The sequence below is a fragment of the Megalobrama amblycephala genome, linkage group LG4, assembly GCF_018812025.1.
Source record: "Megalobrama amblycephala isolate DHTTF-2021 linkage group LG4, ASM1881202v1, whole genome shotgun sequence".
Taxonomy (NCBI): domain Eukaryota; kingdom Metazoa; phylum Chordata; class Actinopteri; order Cypriniformes; family Xenocyprididae; genus Megalobrama; species Megalobrama amblycephala.
The window spans coordinates 1,661,546-1,675,531 of NC_063047.1; the positions used below are offsets into that span (position 1 = coordinate 1,661,546).

Sequence of the window (13,986 nt, forward strand, 5' to 3'; positions counted from 1 at the left end):
AACAGTCCAGCGTCTTCATAGTCTCTCGTCTCAGTTTCCAGAAGAGTGGAGGGCACTGCTTCACCTGAGGGATCACAGCATTATAATACAGTATTATTCACAATGAATTTACAGCCAGCACCTGTCCATTTGAGTTTCTGTTCTCACCTTTCATGTTGTGGAGGAAGTTATAATTCCTGCCCCAGATCCACAGAGCCATGCATATTAATATTCTCATCAAAATATCTGTAAAACAAATACACAGGTTCTTATATTCAGTAAATGGTTTCAATATTGTTTTATATTCTGTATATGTTTTTAGTTCACTATATGGTTCTTTGGAGAAAAGTTTTTGATGTTTCATTATAGTTTCTTCAGCCTTAAAGAACATCATTGGATGTCCAAATGTTTTTTTGTGGCAGTGAGATTCAGTTTTTTGTCTTGATAAATCAGCTGATGTTTGCCTCCAGTGAGCTCTGTAAAAAGAGGGGAATGTGCAGATTGAGTTCTTGTTATCTGTATAATTCTAGTTTGTGTATCTGGTGTTAATTAGTGGTTGTTTTGTTTTGGATGTTTTTGCATGTTAATGTATCCATATATATGGTTTCATCAATTAGCTTGTTTAAATGTTGCTGAAAAGCCATTAATGATATATTTTCTAGTACACCTTAGGAAAATCTTACTGTTCAGCTTTGTTCTGATGGATTCATCGAGATCAGACGGATCTTTGTCATTCAAAACAGAGAGATTCATATCCACCAGATCCATGAGCAAATGATAACATTTGTCTTCTGAATATTTGCAAAATGTCTTTCCATCCCCAAATTTATGACATTCAGATATCAGGAGTTTTCAGTTGATAATCATCATTATAGATCACTTTTATTTTTCATTATTAAAGTCACACTGAAGTGATTTCATGGGGACTTTAATAAAAAGTTTGACTTTTTAGCAGGTATTCATGAACAGCACAAAAGGTAGATCGACTTGTCAATTAATAAAAGCAGTAAGAAAAGCTTTACCTTTACTTTTATGCAGGAAATGAAGAAAGAATTCTGGTGGACGGGGTTCAAATTGAGTTAAAATTCATATAATAATGAAATGACTGTCAGCTTTAGGCAGAAATGAATCTTGAGAACAAATGAAGTTGCACCTTCTATTCGTTCCCAGAGGAATTTCCTATCCTCGACTCCATCAGCTAAAGCGCTGCCACACAGAGCTGCAGAAAACACATTTAAGTTTAAAAGTGTATACAATAAACAAAAACATAAATTGTTTAAAAAATAAAATGTATAAAATGAACAGTCTGATGCATAAAGTTATCAATAAAGCTCTTATTGTGAAGCAAAAATTATCTTTCCTTTAAATCACTGTGTAATGAGAAGATTTATGTTGGAAAGCAGCACTTCAATGTATTGGTGAAATTGCTTTTTAAATTATTTTTCAACTTTTCTTATTGTAATATTTATATTTCAGTTTTGACAGACCTGATCTCCAGATCAATATACATCCCAGAGAATACTGATCTATTTTACTGTATTCTCTAATTCAGTTCAATGCACATTTTATAATGGAGAATCTGTAGAATGTAAATTGAAATTATATTAATAAACTCTCCTTTAAAACACAGATTGTTATATACCTTGCAGGTACAGCATGTCAATTTCAGGCTGGTTCTTGATCTTACGTCCATCTTCAAACTTGCTTGTCGATCACTGTGTAGATGGGAAACGGGTCTGTACTCTGTTGGTCCCAATGGTCTGTGAGTGTGTGTTCATCTATCTGAAGAGAAAAAATTTTGCAGCTGTAATTTATCATGTCAGTTTAGGGGAGACCTGAGACAATTTCTTCAATCACAAACAAGCTCAAGTAAAAACCTCCTGCTAGAAACTTTTGTGTTTGTGGAAACTTTGTGTTTAATGAGCTAATATAATATTTCAAATCAATATTTTGTGTCCAGTTGTTTACTTTAATTATATTGACCTGCTGTGTTCTTGCATTTACACAGCTTTGACCAGCTGATGTCACTGCATGCTATTATAATTCCCTTTCGAAAGAGAACTCGCACTGCATTGGGGGAACGCCTCAGCATAATGATATCTGAAGCATTTGTTAAAGGATTAGTTCACTTTAAAATGAAAGCCTATGAAATCATACTAGTGTGACGAGGAGGTATATATGGGCTCCTAGAGAACGTCATCAACTTATATTTAAACATGAATGTCTTTGATGAGGACTGCTGTGCCCCGTCACCCACTGGGTGGTTTCTACCGTGACCACGAAACCCTTTCTTGGTCACAAGCCACTTCCTCTATTCATATTACTCAGCTCATGTAAAAGGATTTCCTTTATAGATTCAGGAGTCATCAGGCAGGCGTATAATATTTTCTTCTTAGATTATATTATCTCAGAGTCTACTCTGATCACTACCGTACCCTCTAGGCTTACCGTTCATATATCAACTATGCCGACCTGGGTGGGATGAGTTAGTCTTCCGTTCAGTGCACCACAGCTGGCTCTTCACCCTCAGATGACAGCTATGCTTCTGACTTTATAAAGTCCATCAGAATATCTTTATAAAAATAAATCTTTTTCAGACAGTCAACTTCCCAAATGGATTCTCACTCTTCAACAATAAACAGACTGAGACAATACTCAGAGTTTGAGGGCAGTCCTCATTCTCATTTTATTATTTCTTGCAAAGGCGAAAGCTAAATACACCACTCTATGCCAGCTAAGCTGGAGGTTTCATGGACCAGAATAAACAATTACATTTTAAAGCTTACCCTCTTCTCTACTCAGAATATGTTCTCTCTAAGAACATCAGGTGTCTTCTTTGATCTTCTGAGGGTTGTGGTCTGGCGATGGTTTCCGCTTGCTTGTAAGCCTTTTCTCTCTTCAACAGATCTTCTAGAGAGCTCTAAGGGCCACTGTTTTTATATTCACTTTTGATGCACATTATCTCCTCATTTATGGACATGTTGCTTCTATTTGCGGTAACATATTACCTGCGTGGGTCAGTTACTTGCGTCTTTTAGTTGTGTCAGTGCATTTCCTGTTTGCATCAATGGCTTTAGCAATACACACATTTTATTGGATTTCTACCTCGCTAGACATTTATTTCCTAACTTGTCTTCATTTTTTTTGTAGTTAAACACAACAATGCTTCTGTCCCCCAGAACCCATCAAACATAATGCAACATACGTCATCTTTACAGGATGTGGTATACACTACACTCGAGCGTACAGCATTTGTGTGTTTTATGTCACCATATGTAAACTTCATGCCCCCTAGAGACTTTCCAAGATCAACAATTTTCTGCTTTTTGTTCTATATTTTCTTATAATTTAAATCTTTATCTAACTGTTTGGAAGAGAACACTCCATTTCTCTTGTGCTGGAAAAAACGGCTATACCAGCATGGAACATGTTAGCTCAAACACACAGACACATATTTGCAAAATATGTGGTCTGCATAGGGCACTAGCTACCAAGGGGACACCATCCCACCCTCTACGGGAGCACCATCAACACCACACAGCCACCCCCAGAAAGAAATTTCAACCAATGGGGCAAGTGAATTCATAGGGGACTCATTTGACCAGTGGCTACTTTCTTCTTCTTTTTTTCTACTGCACATTCTATAAAGCAGTGGCTCCCAAACACATTCCTGTAGGCCCACCAACACTGCACATTTTGCATGTCTCCTCAATCAAACACACCAGATTAAAGTTAACAGCTCATTAGTAGTGATTCAAAGAAATGGGTGTATCAGACAAAGGAGACATGCTTGGTGGGCCTCCAGGAATGTTGGTTGGGAACCACTGCTATAAAGTAATCACTCATTCACTTTTAGAAAGCATGTTGTCAAGAATGGTGTACTCTTGGTAGTTAGTGCCCTACGCAGACCACATATTCTGCATATATGGAACAGTAATAGTGGAATCATTGTAGTATGAAGCTTTACATGAAGCTTTTACTGAAATGAAAACATGAAATTGCTCAACACCAAATCCAAAAAACATGGCCTTTGGTTATTATGGAAGCTTTCTCCACCACAGAATAAAAGAGTATAACAGGTAATTGTGAGTTTTATCTCACAATTCTATTTTTTTCTGGCAATTGTGAGTTTGCATCTCATAATTCTGACTTTTTAATTCAAAATTGTGAGATATAAACTATAGAAATTGAGAGAAAAAAGTCAGAATCATGAGATACAAAAGTCACAATTATGTTTTTTTTTTTTTTTTCTGTTGAGAAATACGCTTTATAGGTTCCACATGTGTAAGGGGTGAAATCATAGAAATACACAATCCAGCACACAATGACTACGTTTACATGGACACCAGTAATCTAATTATTGGCCTTATTCTGAATAAGACAATATTATGATTAAGATGTTTACATGAGTTGCTTTTAGAATATTCCTTTCGGTTTACAGTTTTGGGTGTTTAATTTTTAATCTTACGAATGCTTCAAGTGCAGTTAATTATTTGACATGCAATACGTGCAAATAGATACGGAGCCCGCACATGACATGCAAGAAAAAAAAAAAAAATTGTGCGCACGATTTACTAATTCATTCCCTCGATTTATAAATGATGTGCATGATTTATAAATTCGTAAATTGTTTGTAAATCGATTTAGCCTAGGCTAGGGGCTACTATTTATTTTCTTTTATTCACTTTGGTTCACCTTGAGTGTTGTAAAGGGCTATATAAATAAATGTTGATTGATTGATTGACTACAGATTGGACAAAAGTATGGTAGCCATTGGAAAAACCGTAATCGCAGTCTGTGTTTTTGACAGTTTGTGTGTATTGTCTGAGGGCAAGGTTTGAATTGGGATTCAGAAGTTTAAACTCATTTTAAACAAACGGAAGCATGTATTTTCAGCAGATAAATACAGGAATATCAATGGCTGGATGTTACAGATGTTGAAACAAAATGTGTTACACTCTAAAAATGCTGGGAGTAAAAACAACCCAAGTTGGGTCACCCAATCATGAACACAAATCTCTCAGCTCCACTTAACACTGGGTTCTTTGGAAAGCAAGGTTATCTTTCCCTCACAACCAAACACACACTTCTTTGGCGACTTTGTTGATTTTGTGGTCTAAAAACAATCACAAATCTTCCTCTATTGGAAATCAAGGGCACTTCAGCTGGTGGATGTATCAGTATTTATCATTTGTATTAGTTATAGTATGTCTTTTATTCATTTTTAAATCAGTTTTAGTTTGTTATTTTATCAAGTTAAGCTAAATGAAAATGATAAATGTTGCCTTGGTAACTAGCTGAAATTAAAAAAGTTTAAGTTTTTTATATTTTATTTGATTCCCCCCCCCAGTTTATGCTTATTTTATTTATTTCATGATTTTTTAGTGAACTATAAAATCCCTGTTAAGATGTTTTGAATCCTGTTATCAGATTTCTCAGAATGTAATGTTTTATTTTACAATCCCCAAAACACTCACATCAAAAGTGAATTCTAACCATAACTGAGGAAGTGGGTGGGATCACAGTCATACAGCAGAACCAAACAAAATCACACCAAAATCAAAATACATCTAAAATATATGTCAAAAAGAATGTACAAGCAAGTAAAATCACTATAGAAATGAATATTATATGTATTATTGTTATTATTATTATTAATATGCATTATTATTTGTGGCCATGTGAATGAGTTTACAAGTGTTTTTTCAACTAGCAGGTTTGAATATGTGGACGTTGAGAAAATAAACTATTTTTCTCAATCAGTATGACACATTTCTCCAAACTCAGGTCACTGCTGTCAAAACAATTAACACATCATTTCAGAAGTGAGGAAGACAGAAATGTCAAGTGTAATAGCAGTTTTTTCTGACTTTTGTCTAGTTAACAGGTTTTATTTTTTATTATCTCTTGTTTTTAATTGGCTAAGAAATCAAATACACTGCTGATCCATAACCAATCATTTGTATGCTAGAACTCTGGGTCATGGAGTAAAGGTGCATTCACCTTTCCTGTAGTTAGAGATTCTAGCTTGTAAAAGTGTTCACGTCCTCGTAGAGCTCGTAATTAAAGCTTGTAAGCTGGGAGTTTTCTAAAAAGCTCCCAGATGTACCATGTATATTCATAGGCGTTGATAGTGGTGCCATGGAAACGCATAATTCCCAGTCCAAGGACATGAACAGCTCCGAATATAATATCACGTGTTGTAATCTCAAGATTCCGGTAAATACGAGGTGGCGTGGACGCAACATAACCCCAGCTTAGATCAAACTCGCCTGATTCAACTCATCAGCTCATTATTTAAAGGTGTGTTTGACTACCCAGCTAGAAATGTTATTGTTCTAAGAATGTTCTGAGAACATGTATTCTGGGAATGTTTTCAGTGGCAAATTTTATTTTTGTTCCCAGAATATTCTCCTAAAATGTAGGATAACTGTCACAAAATGTTGTGGCTGTAGTGAAGCGCATGACTCAAGAGATACACAAAATGAGTCTTTTAATTGAAGACTCAAACTAGGAAACACATAGGAGATATCTTGGAGAAAACTGAACACAAAACCATGGCCGTAAGCGAAATCTGCAGCCAAGAGTTGGCTATTAAAGACATTCAGACACTCTTAAAACTTAAAGCTTGCAGCACCTGGTATTCCCAGGCGGGCTCCCATCCAAGTACTAACCAGGCCCAACCCTGCTTAGCTTCCGAGATCAGACGAGATCGGGCGTGCTCAGAGTGGTATGGCCGCAAGCGAAATCTGTTACCTCAAAACAACATCAACGCAAGACAAGGACTAGACAGATACTAAGGACTTATATACAAAGGAAACAGAGACTAATTAACAAGACACAGCTGGTACAAATTAACTAATAATGAAGGTAACTATAGATACAAACAAGTGGAGGGAAACTGAACAAAGAGTTTTGAACTAAACAGAGTTCAAAACAAACAGACATGTGACAATAACATTCTTTAAAAACATTCTAAACATGTTTAGTGATAACATTGTTAGAATATTATCCCCTAACATTCTTATAAAGATTCCCAGCTGCACTGGATGTGGACTCCAATGTCGCTCAGATATCAAATTTTGGTCGAAAATGAAAATCAGGTTGACGTCTAAACCCAACATTTATTTGACGTCAAGCTCCAACGTCATCAAGCAACTCCAAAAACAGCATTGCCAGCTTCACTTATTACAAACCAGACTGATTTCTGTCATATGTGCATAAAAGTTCTTATTAAGATAAAAAAGACTTTTAGATGTTGATGTCTGTTTGGTTTGACGTCACCATTATTGTGATCAGTGTTCGCTTTAGTTTGACTCTTAACTTTTTAATGTTAGTTTTTCTTTGGCTGCTGTAACTGTTTGTTATGGCAAGAACAGCAAAAGAAAATGTGATCAGATCATGTTAGGTATTTGTTGATGATAAAGATCCTCATGTAGCGGTCTGATTATCTGATTTCACCCAGTTTGAGTCCACATCCAGGGCCCAATGGGAAGAATGTTAGGGGATAATGTTCTAACAATGTTATCACTAAACATTTTTAGAATGTTTTTAGAGAATGTTATCCTACCGCTTAGCAGAACATTCTGGGAACAAAAATAAAACTTGCCAGTGAAAACATTCCAAGAACATAAAAGATTTCTGGCTGGGTAGAAGCAGAGCTGCGGTGTATGACATCAAAGTACAGCAAGAGCGATTAGTGAGCGATACTCTGATGTCATACACTGCGTTCTTCAAGTCAAACACACCTAAAGACTCCAAGACCTCAGATGGGATGGAGTTTTGTAAAATCAATAAAAAGAGCTGCAAATGATATGTCCCCCATGACCAGGGACGGACTGGGACTAAAAAATGGCCCTGGACTTTGACTAGGCCCGGCCCAAAGCAATCAGTGTGCGGAAACTCGACGACAACAACAATTACGCCTGCCATGACTGTCACAAGACTTTAATTGTGGCTCATGATACTATACCATCCAAATTATAGCAATAGCACTGATGTTGACTAGATGTTGTGTTAAAAGCATATTAGATTAACTTGAATACTCATATAGTCAGGGGTCTCAAACTCAAATTGTCGGGGGGCCGTTTCTGTGATTGACACCTCATAGGAGGGCCATATTATCCTTCAAGCACAAGAAAGCGCAACATTTCAGAAAATTTACTTTCCTTTGCATTATTTCTCATTTAGCCTACTTCAAATTTCATTAGGCCTACTAAAATATTTTTTATACCTATACTATAAATATCTTATTTACCATACTAAATGTAAACAGCAGTGTCTCTCTCATTGTTACAGAGTGTAGTATAATTATATAATACTATTACTAATATAATACTATTAATTGAAATAGTCTGGTGCGACTTCTCACATCCAACAAGATATATGGAATAAAAAATCAGTAATTTAGGAACAAAACCAGCAACACTTGTGGCGTGGAGGGCTCAGAAATAAACAAAAAAACTGGAGCTATATATCAACTTTATTTTGCCAAAAAAATAAAAATCTCTCATTGTTACATACATTATTAGTTTTTAACATCTAGTGGAAGTATTTTCCCTTACTTTATGTTAGCTTAAATAACATTAAAATCTTGCACTGAACAACACTGTACTGAACAAATACAATCCCTGAATACATTTGTACACTCTTCTTTTTCTTGACAGACACCTGCAGCGCTTGTGCTCACACAGCTGGGCCACATTTGTCCAAGATGCCGTTTGAGCATCGGTAACGTTTAATGGCTGCATCGGACGCGTTTCGGTGGTTTAAATCGGCGCTCGTGACTTAAAGTCGAGTGCTTTTACTGCAATTTAGGCAAGCGCACTCATAATAGAAGCGATTGAGAGCGCGGCTCATGGTTGCATAGCAACGACAGACGTCACTGGAGCGAAAGCGCATTGGAAAGAAGAATACGGCGCGGCCGCTTATGTGACGCGATATGTGAATGCCCCTTAGAACGGCGACTTTTTCTTTGCATATCAGACAGGTAGCAACTAGAGAATAATAATAATAATAATAATAATTTAGCGGGCCGGATTATGTTTTATTTTTGAGATCAGTTGCGGGCCGGGTAGAGGCGGTGGGCGGGCCGGCAGTTTGAGACCACTGATCTAACGTCTTTGCTGCTTACTTGGCGGCCACGGCCAGTGAAGCTGGCATACAACTTAAAGGTGCATTGCTGCCACCTACAGTACTGGAGTGTGAAACAGATTAGTGGGGGGAAAAAACAGATGATGACTGCGTGTGTGGTGGCGGATGGAGTACCGGCCGTTCTGTGATTCTCCAGATCACACAGATGGCCAGTCCGCCCCTGCCCATGACATATTAAAAATTTTGAGAATTTGAGACACATTTGAGAATTTTGTACATAATGTTTTGAGAAAATTATGCATATGATTTGTAATTTCTATGAAATTAATGAAAACTTACAATCTGTTTAGGACAATTACAAAGTGTTAATTGTTTCGAGAGCAGTGATTTGAGCGTGGAGAAGTGTCAAATCAATTGAGAACAATTGTAAAACACACCTTTCACACTCACACACATCACAGCTAAACCAGCCAAAAAAGTATTTTTTTGCTTGGGAATTTATGATATAATTGTATCTGTTTCTGATTTCATTTGTGTCACAGACACGTCAGGTTCCACCTCACTTCCTTACCCACGCACTCAATCACCAGCATACTAATCACCGCCACCTGAAGATCATCAGCACCATCATTACCACCACTATAAAGCCACCACACTCACACACACTCACTGTCCGGTCTCGTTTGCACTACAGCACATGTATGCTTACCTTAAGGACTCCCAACGACATACTTACCTGCTCCAGCGATCTCCTTCATCTCCTTCGTCTCCTGTTCTCCTCGTGTGCCTACCTGCCTGTGTGTGTGAGTGTCTCCACCGTCTCCCTCCAGTGCATCTCTACTTCAGCATCTGCAAGTTTGAAAAGGACAGTATTACATTCCATTCATCTCTCAAGAACCACATATCTACTTACTATCACTCAGTGCTCTGCTTATTGTGCAATAAACTCACCTGGTTTGCTTTTACCTCTGTCTCCGTGTCTCTGTACGTAACAGAAGACCGGACCTTAACAACTTCACAGCATGAGCACCAACGATCCATTTCAGGAGCTCGTGGACGCGCTGCGCCGAGCACTCACACCACAGCCATCCTCACCGTCACCCATCAACGCGGCTGCTTCCGCACCCACCATCACCGCTTCTTCCCCAGCATTCACCGCCAGTCCCATGGCCAAACCGGCGCCCTACAGTGGATCGGCGGAGGAATGCAGCGGATTCCTTCTCCAATGCGAACTGGTCCTGGAGATGCAGCCGCACCTCTACACTACCGACACAGCGAAAATAGCGTTTATCATTTCGCAACTGCAAGGTAAGGCCCTGCAATGGGCAGACTCCCTGTGGACACAGAAGGGCCCTGTTGTCAAGTCTTACTCGGCGTTCGTCTCTCACTTCCGTGAGGTCTTCGGGAAACCTCTGGCGGACTCTTCGACTGGTGAGAAACTCTATAATCTGAAGCAAAGAAATCTATCTGTTAACGATTATGCCTTGCAGTTCCGAATGCTAGCTGCCACCAGCGGATGGAATGAACAAGCCCTCATCACTACTTTCCGTCAGGGGTTGGAACCCAATGTGCGGCTGCATCTCGCTGCATACGAGGACTCGATGGGACTAGAACGCTTCATCCAACTCGCCATCCGCGTGGGTTCTCGTATGCAGTCGTGTCTCTTAGAGCACCAGAGCCAGTCATCCACCACCAACCTCCTCCGTCGGTCCGAGCCCGTCAGCCCTCCAGAACCAGCCATCGAACCCATGCAATTAGATCATTCACGTCTCACACCTAAGGAAAGACAAAGAAGGCTGACCCTGAACTTGTGTTTATATTGTGGATCTCTGGGGCATGCTATCTCCACATGCCCATCTCGTCCTCCTCGGCCCGTGGTGAGTGCAATTTTCCCCTCCATTCAGAAAATGAAACCACTCACTACTATTGTAATTCTTACTGCTGCAAATGCCTCTATTCCAGTGGTGGCGCTCCTCGACTCAGGGTCAGCAGGAAATTTCATCTCAGGAACCCTCTGTCGTCAACTCAAGCTCAAGATCTCCCCGTCTCCGACTAGCTATCAAATCCACTCCATCACGGGCAAACCCCTGAGCCGTAGGAACATCCGTCATTGTGTGGGACCTCTTCAACTCTGTGTCGGCATCTTGCATACGGAGAAAATACATCTGCTGGTTCTGGAGGAATCCACCACTGACGTGGTTCTAGGGCGCCCGTGGCTGGAACAACACCATCCCACCATCTCTTGGCGCACGGGCGAAGTCCTGAAGTGGGGCGACCACTGCTTCCCAGACTGTTTCCCAGCGCTTCCTGTTCCGAAATCTCCACTCTCCAAGTCTCTCGCCATCAATGCCACGTCCATCGAAAGCCCTGTAGAGAAGCACTCTGTGGATGTTCCCCCGGACTACGCCCCCTTCAGTGACGTCTTCTGCCCGCAACGCGCCTCCAAGCTTCCTCCACACCGGCCATGGGACTGTGCCATCGATCTGCTACCGGGTGAGCCAGTGCCCAGGGGACGCATCTACCCCCTATCACTACCTGAGGAGAAGGCCATGGAGGAATACATCAAAGAGGCACTCGAACAAGGTTACATCCGCCCGTCTACTTCCCCTGCTGCTTCAAGCTTCCTTTTTGTGGCTAAGAAGGACGGAGGCTTGAGGCCCTGCATTGATTACCGTGCCCTCAACAAGATTACCATCAAGTTCCGCTACCCACTTCCCCTCGTCCCAGCGGCCCTGGAACATCTCCGCGGTGCCACTGTGTTCACTAAGTTGGACCTCCACAGCGCGTACAACCTCATCCGGATACGTGAGGGGGACGAGTGGAAGACCGCCTTTGTCACGCCCACCGGACACTACGAGTATCTCGTCATGCCGTATGGCCTGGTCAACGCCCCCTCCGTATTCCAGGATTTCATACACGAGGTGCTCCGGGAGTTTCTCCACAAGTTTGTACTGGTATATATTGATGACATCCTCATCTACTCCCGGAGCTTGGCCGAACATCGCCACCACATTGCGGAGGTCCTCCAACGCTTACGGCAATTCCATCTCTTCCTTAAAGCTGAAAAGTGCTCCTTCCACCAGCCCTCTGTCCATTTCCTGGGATATATAATTGATCACAGTGGCATCCGAATGGACGAGGGGAAGGTCTCCGCTATCCAGTCCTGGCCCATTCCATCAACAATCAAAGAACTCCAACGCTTCCTAGGTTTCTCCAACTTCTACCACCGATTTATCAAGAATTACAGTACCATCGTCAGTCCACTCACCAACCTACTCCGTCATCAGCCCAAGTCTCTGTCCTGGTCCCAACAAGCCACCAACGCCTTCGAGACCCTTAAAAGAGCCTTCACAACCGCTCCCCTCCTCGTCCACCCTAACCCAGATCTCCCATTCGTCGTGGAAGTGGACGCCTCCACCACCGGAGTGGGAGCGGTTCTTTCACAGCAGCAGGGGACACCAAGTAGACTCCATCCATGCGCCTTCTTCTCCCGCAAGCTCAACCCGGCGGAGGTCAACTATGACATCGGTGACCGCGAACTCCTGGCCATCAAGCTTGCCCTTGAGGAGTGGAGGCATTGGTTGGAGGGGGCTACTCATCCCTTTCAAGTTCTCACTGATCATAAGAACCTAGAATATCTGAAGGCTGCCAAAAGGCTCAACCCTCGTCAAGCTCGCTGGGCCATGTTCTTCTCAAGGTTCAACTTCTCAATCTCTTATCGCCCTGGTTCTAAGAATACCAAAGCTGACGCCTTGTCTCGTCTCTACTCCCTGAAGTTCCTGAAACAATTCTACCGGAGTCCATCTTCGTAAACCCGATCCAGTGGTCCGAGGAAACCATGCCCTCCTCCAATGCCTCCACACGCACTCCGCCGGGTTGCCCCCAAAGCTTGCAATACGTCACACGGGCACGTCGCACTCCACTCCTAAACAATACCCACTCTTCACTTGGCACTGGCCACCCGGGGGCCAATGAGACCCTCTCGTTGCTCAAACAACGCTTCTGGTGGCCCAACATGGCCAACGATGTCAGGAGGTACGTGCGGGGCTGCAGGGAGTGCGCCATCTCAAAAAGTCCACGCCATCTTCCCACCGGCAAGCTTCTTCCTCTGCCCGTTCCTGAGAGACCCTGGTCACACCTGGGAGTGGACTTCGTCACCGACCTCCCTGAGTCTGACGGTCACACATGCATCCTGGTGGTGGTAGACCGCTTCTCAAAGTCCTGCCGTCTGATACCCCTGGAGGGTCTACCTACCGCCATGGCCACTGCTGAGTTGATGTTTAACCATGTGTTTCGCTATTACGGAATTCCTGAAGACATAGTCTCCGACAGAGGACCCCAGTTTGTCTCTCACGTTTGGAAAGCCTTCTTCTCCCTCCTGGGTGTGACCGTCAGCCTGTCATCTGGGTACCACCCTCAGTCGAACGGGCAGACGGAACGGAAGATTCAGGAGATAGGCCGCTTCCTGCGTACCTTCTGTCACGGCCACCAGAACTCCTGGAACCAGTACCTGGGTTGGGCCGAGTACGCACAGAACTCCCTCCGCCAAGCCACAACTGGACTAACACCCTTCCAGTGCGTACTCGGCTACCAACCCCCACTGTTCCCCTGGGATGGGGAACCCTCCAACGTCCCTGCAGTCGACTACTGGTTCCGGGAGAGCGAGAGGGTTTGGGACTCAGCTCACCACCAACTGCAGAGAGCCCTGCGCAGACGCAAGATGGCAGCCGACCTTCGACGCTCCGACGCTCCCGTATACCAACCGGGGCAGAAGGTCTGGCTGTCCACCAGGGACATCAGGATGCGTCTGCCCTGCAAGAAGCTGAGTCCCCGCTTCATTGGCCCGTTCACCATCCTCTGGCAGATCAACCCCGTCACCTACCGACTCCAACTCCCTCCACAATACAGTAGGAT

General features: G+C 42.3%; 1 protein-coding gene and 1 non-coding gene across 3 annotated transcripts in view; both read right to left on the bottom strand.

Annotated features, from left to right (window-relative positions):
* Positions 1–13,986, bottom strand: part of LOC125266267 (cytosolic phospholipase A2 gamma-like) — a 40,328-nt gene continuing 26,342 nt past the window's right edge. Inside the window, exon 9 of one of the 2 annotated variants that reach the window (XM_048186782.1) lies at positions 1–64. Coding sequence is in view for 1 of the 2 variants with exons in the window: in XM_048186780.1 (XP_048042737.1) it covers positions 1,675–1,761 (87 nt within the window). In the remaining variant the exon portion in view is untranslated. Of the gene's footprint in view, positions 65–1,651; positions 1,762–13,986 lie in introns of those variants that run through there. The other variant, XM_048186780.1, reaches the window with a different exon arrangement.
* Positions 6,605–6,723, bottom strand: LOC125268018. The gene has a single exon (XR_007184787.1). It is a non-coding gene; the product is annotated as a 5S ribosomal RNA (ribosomal RNA).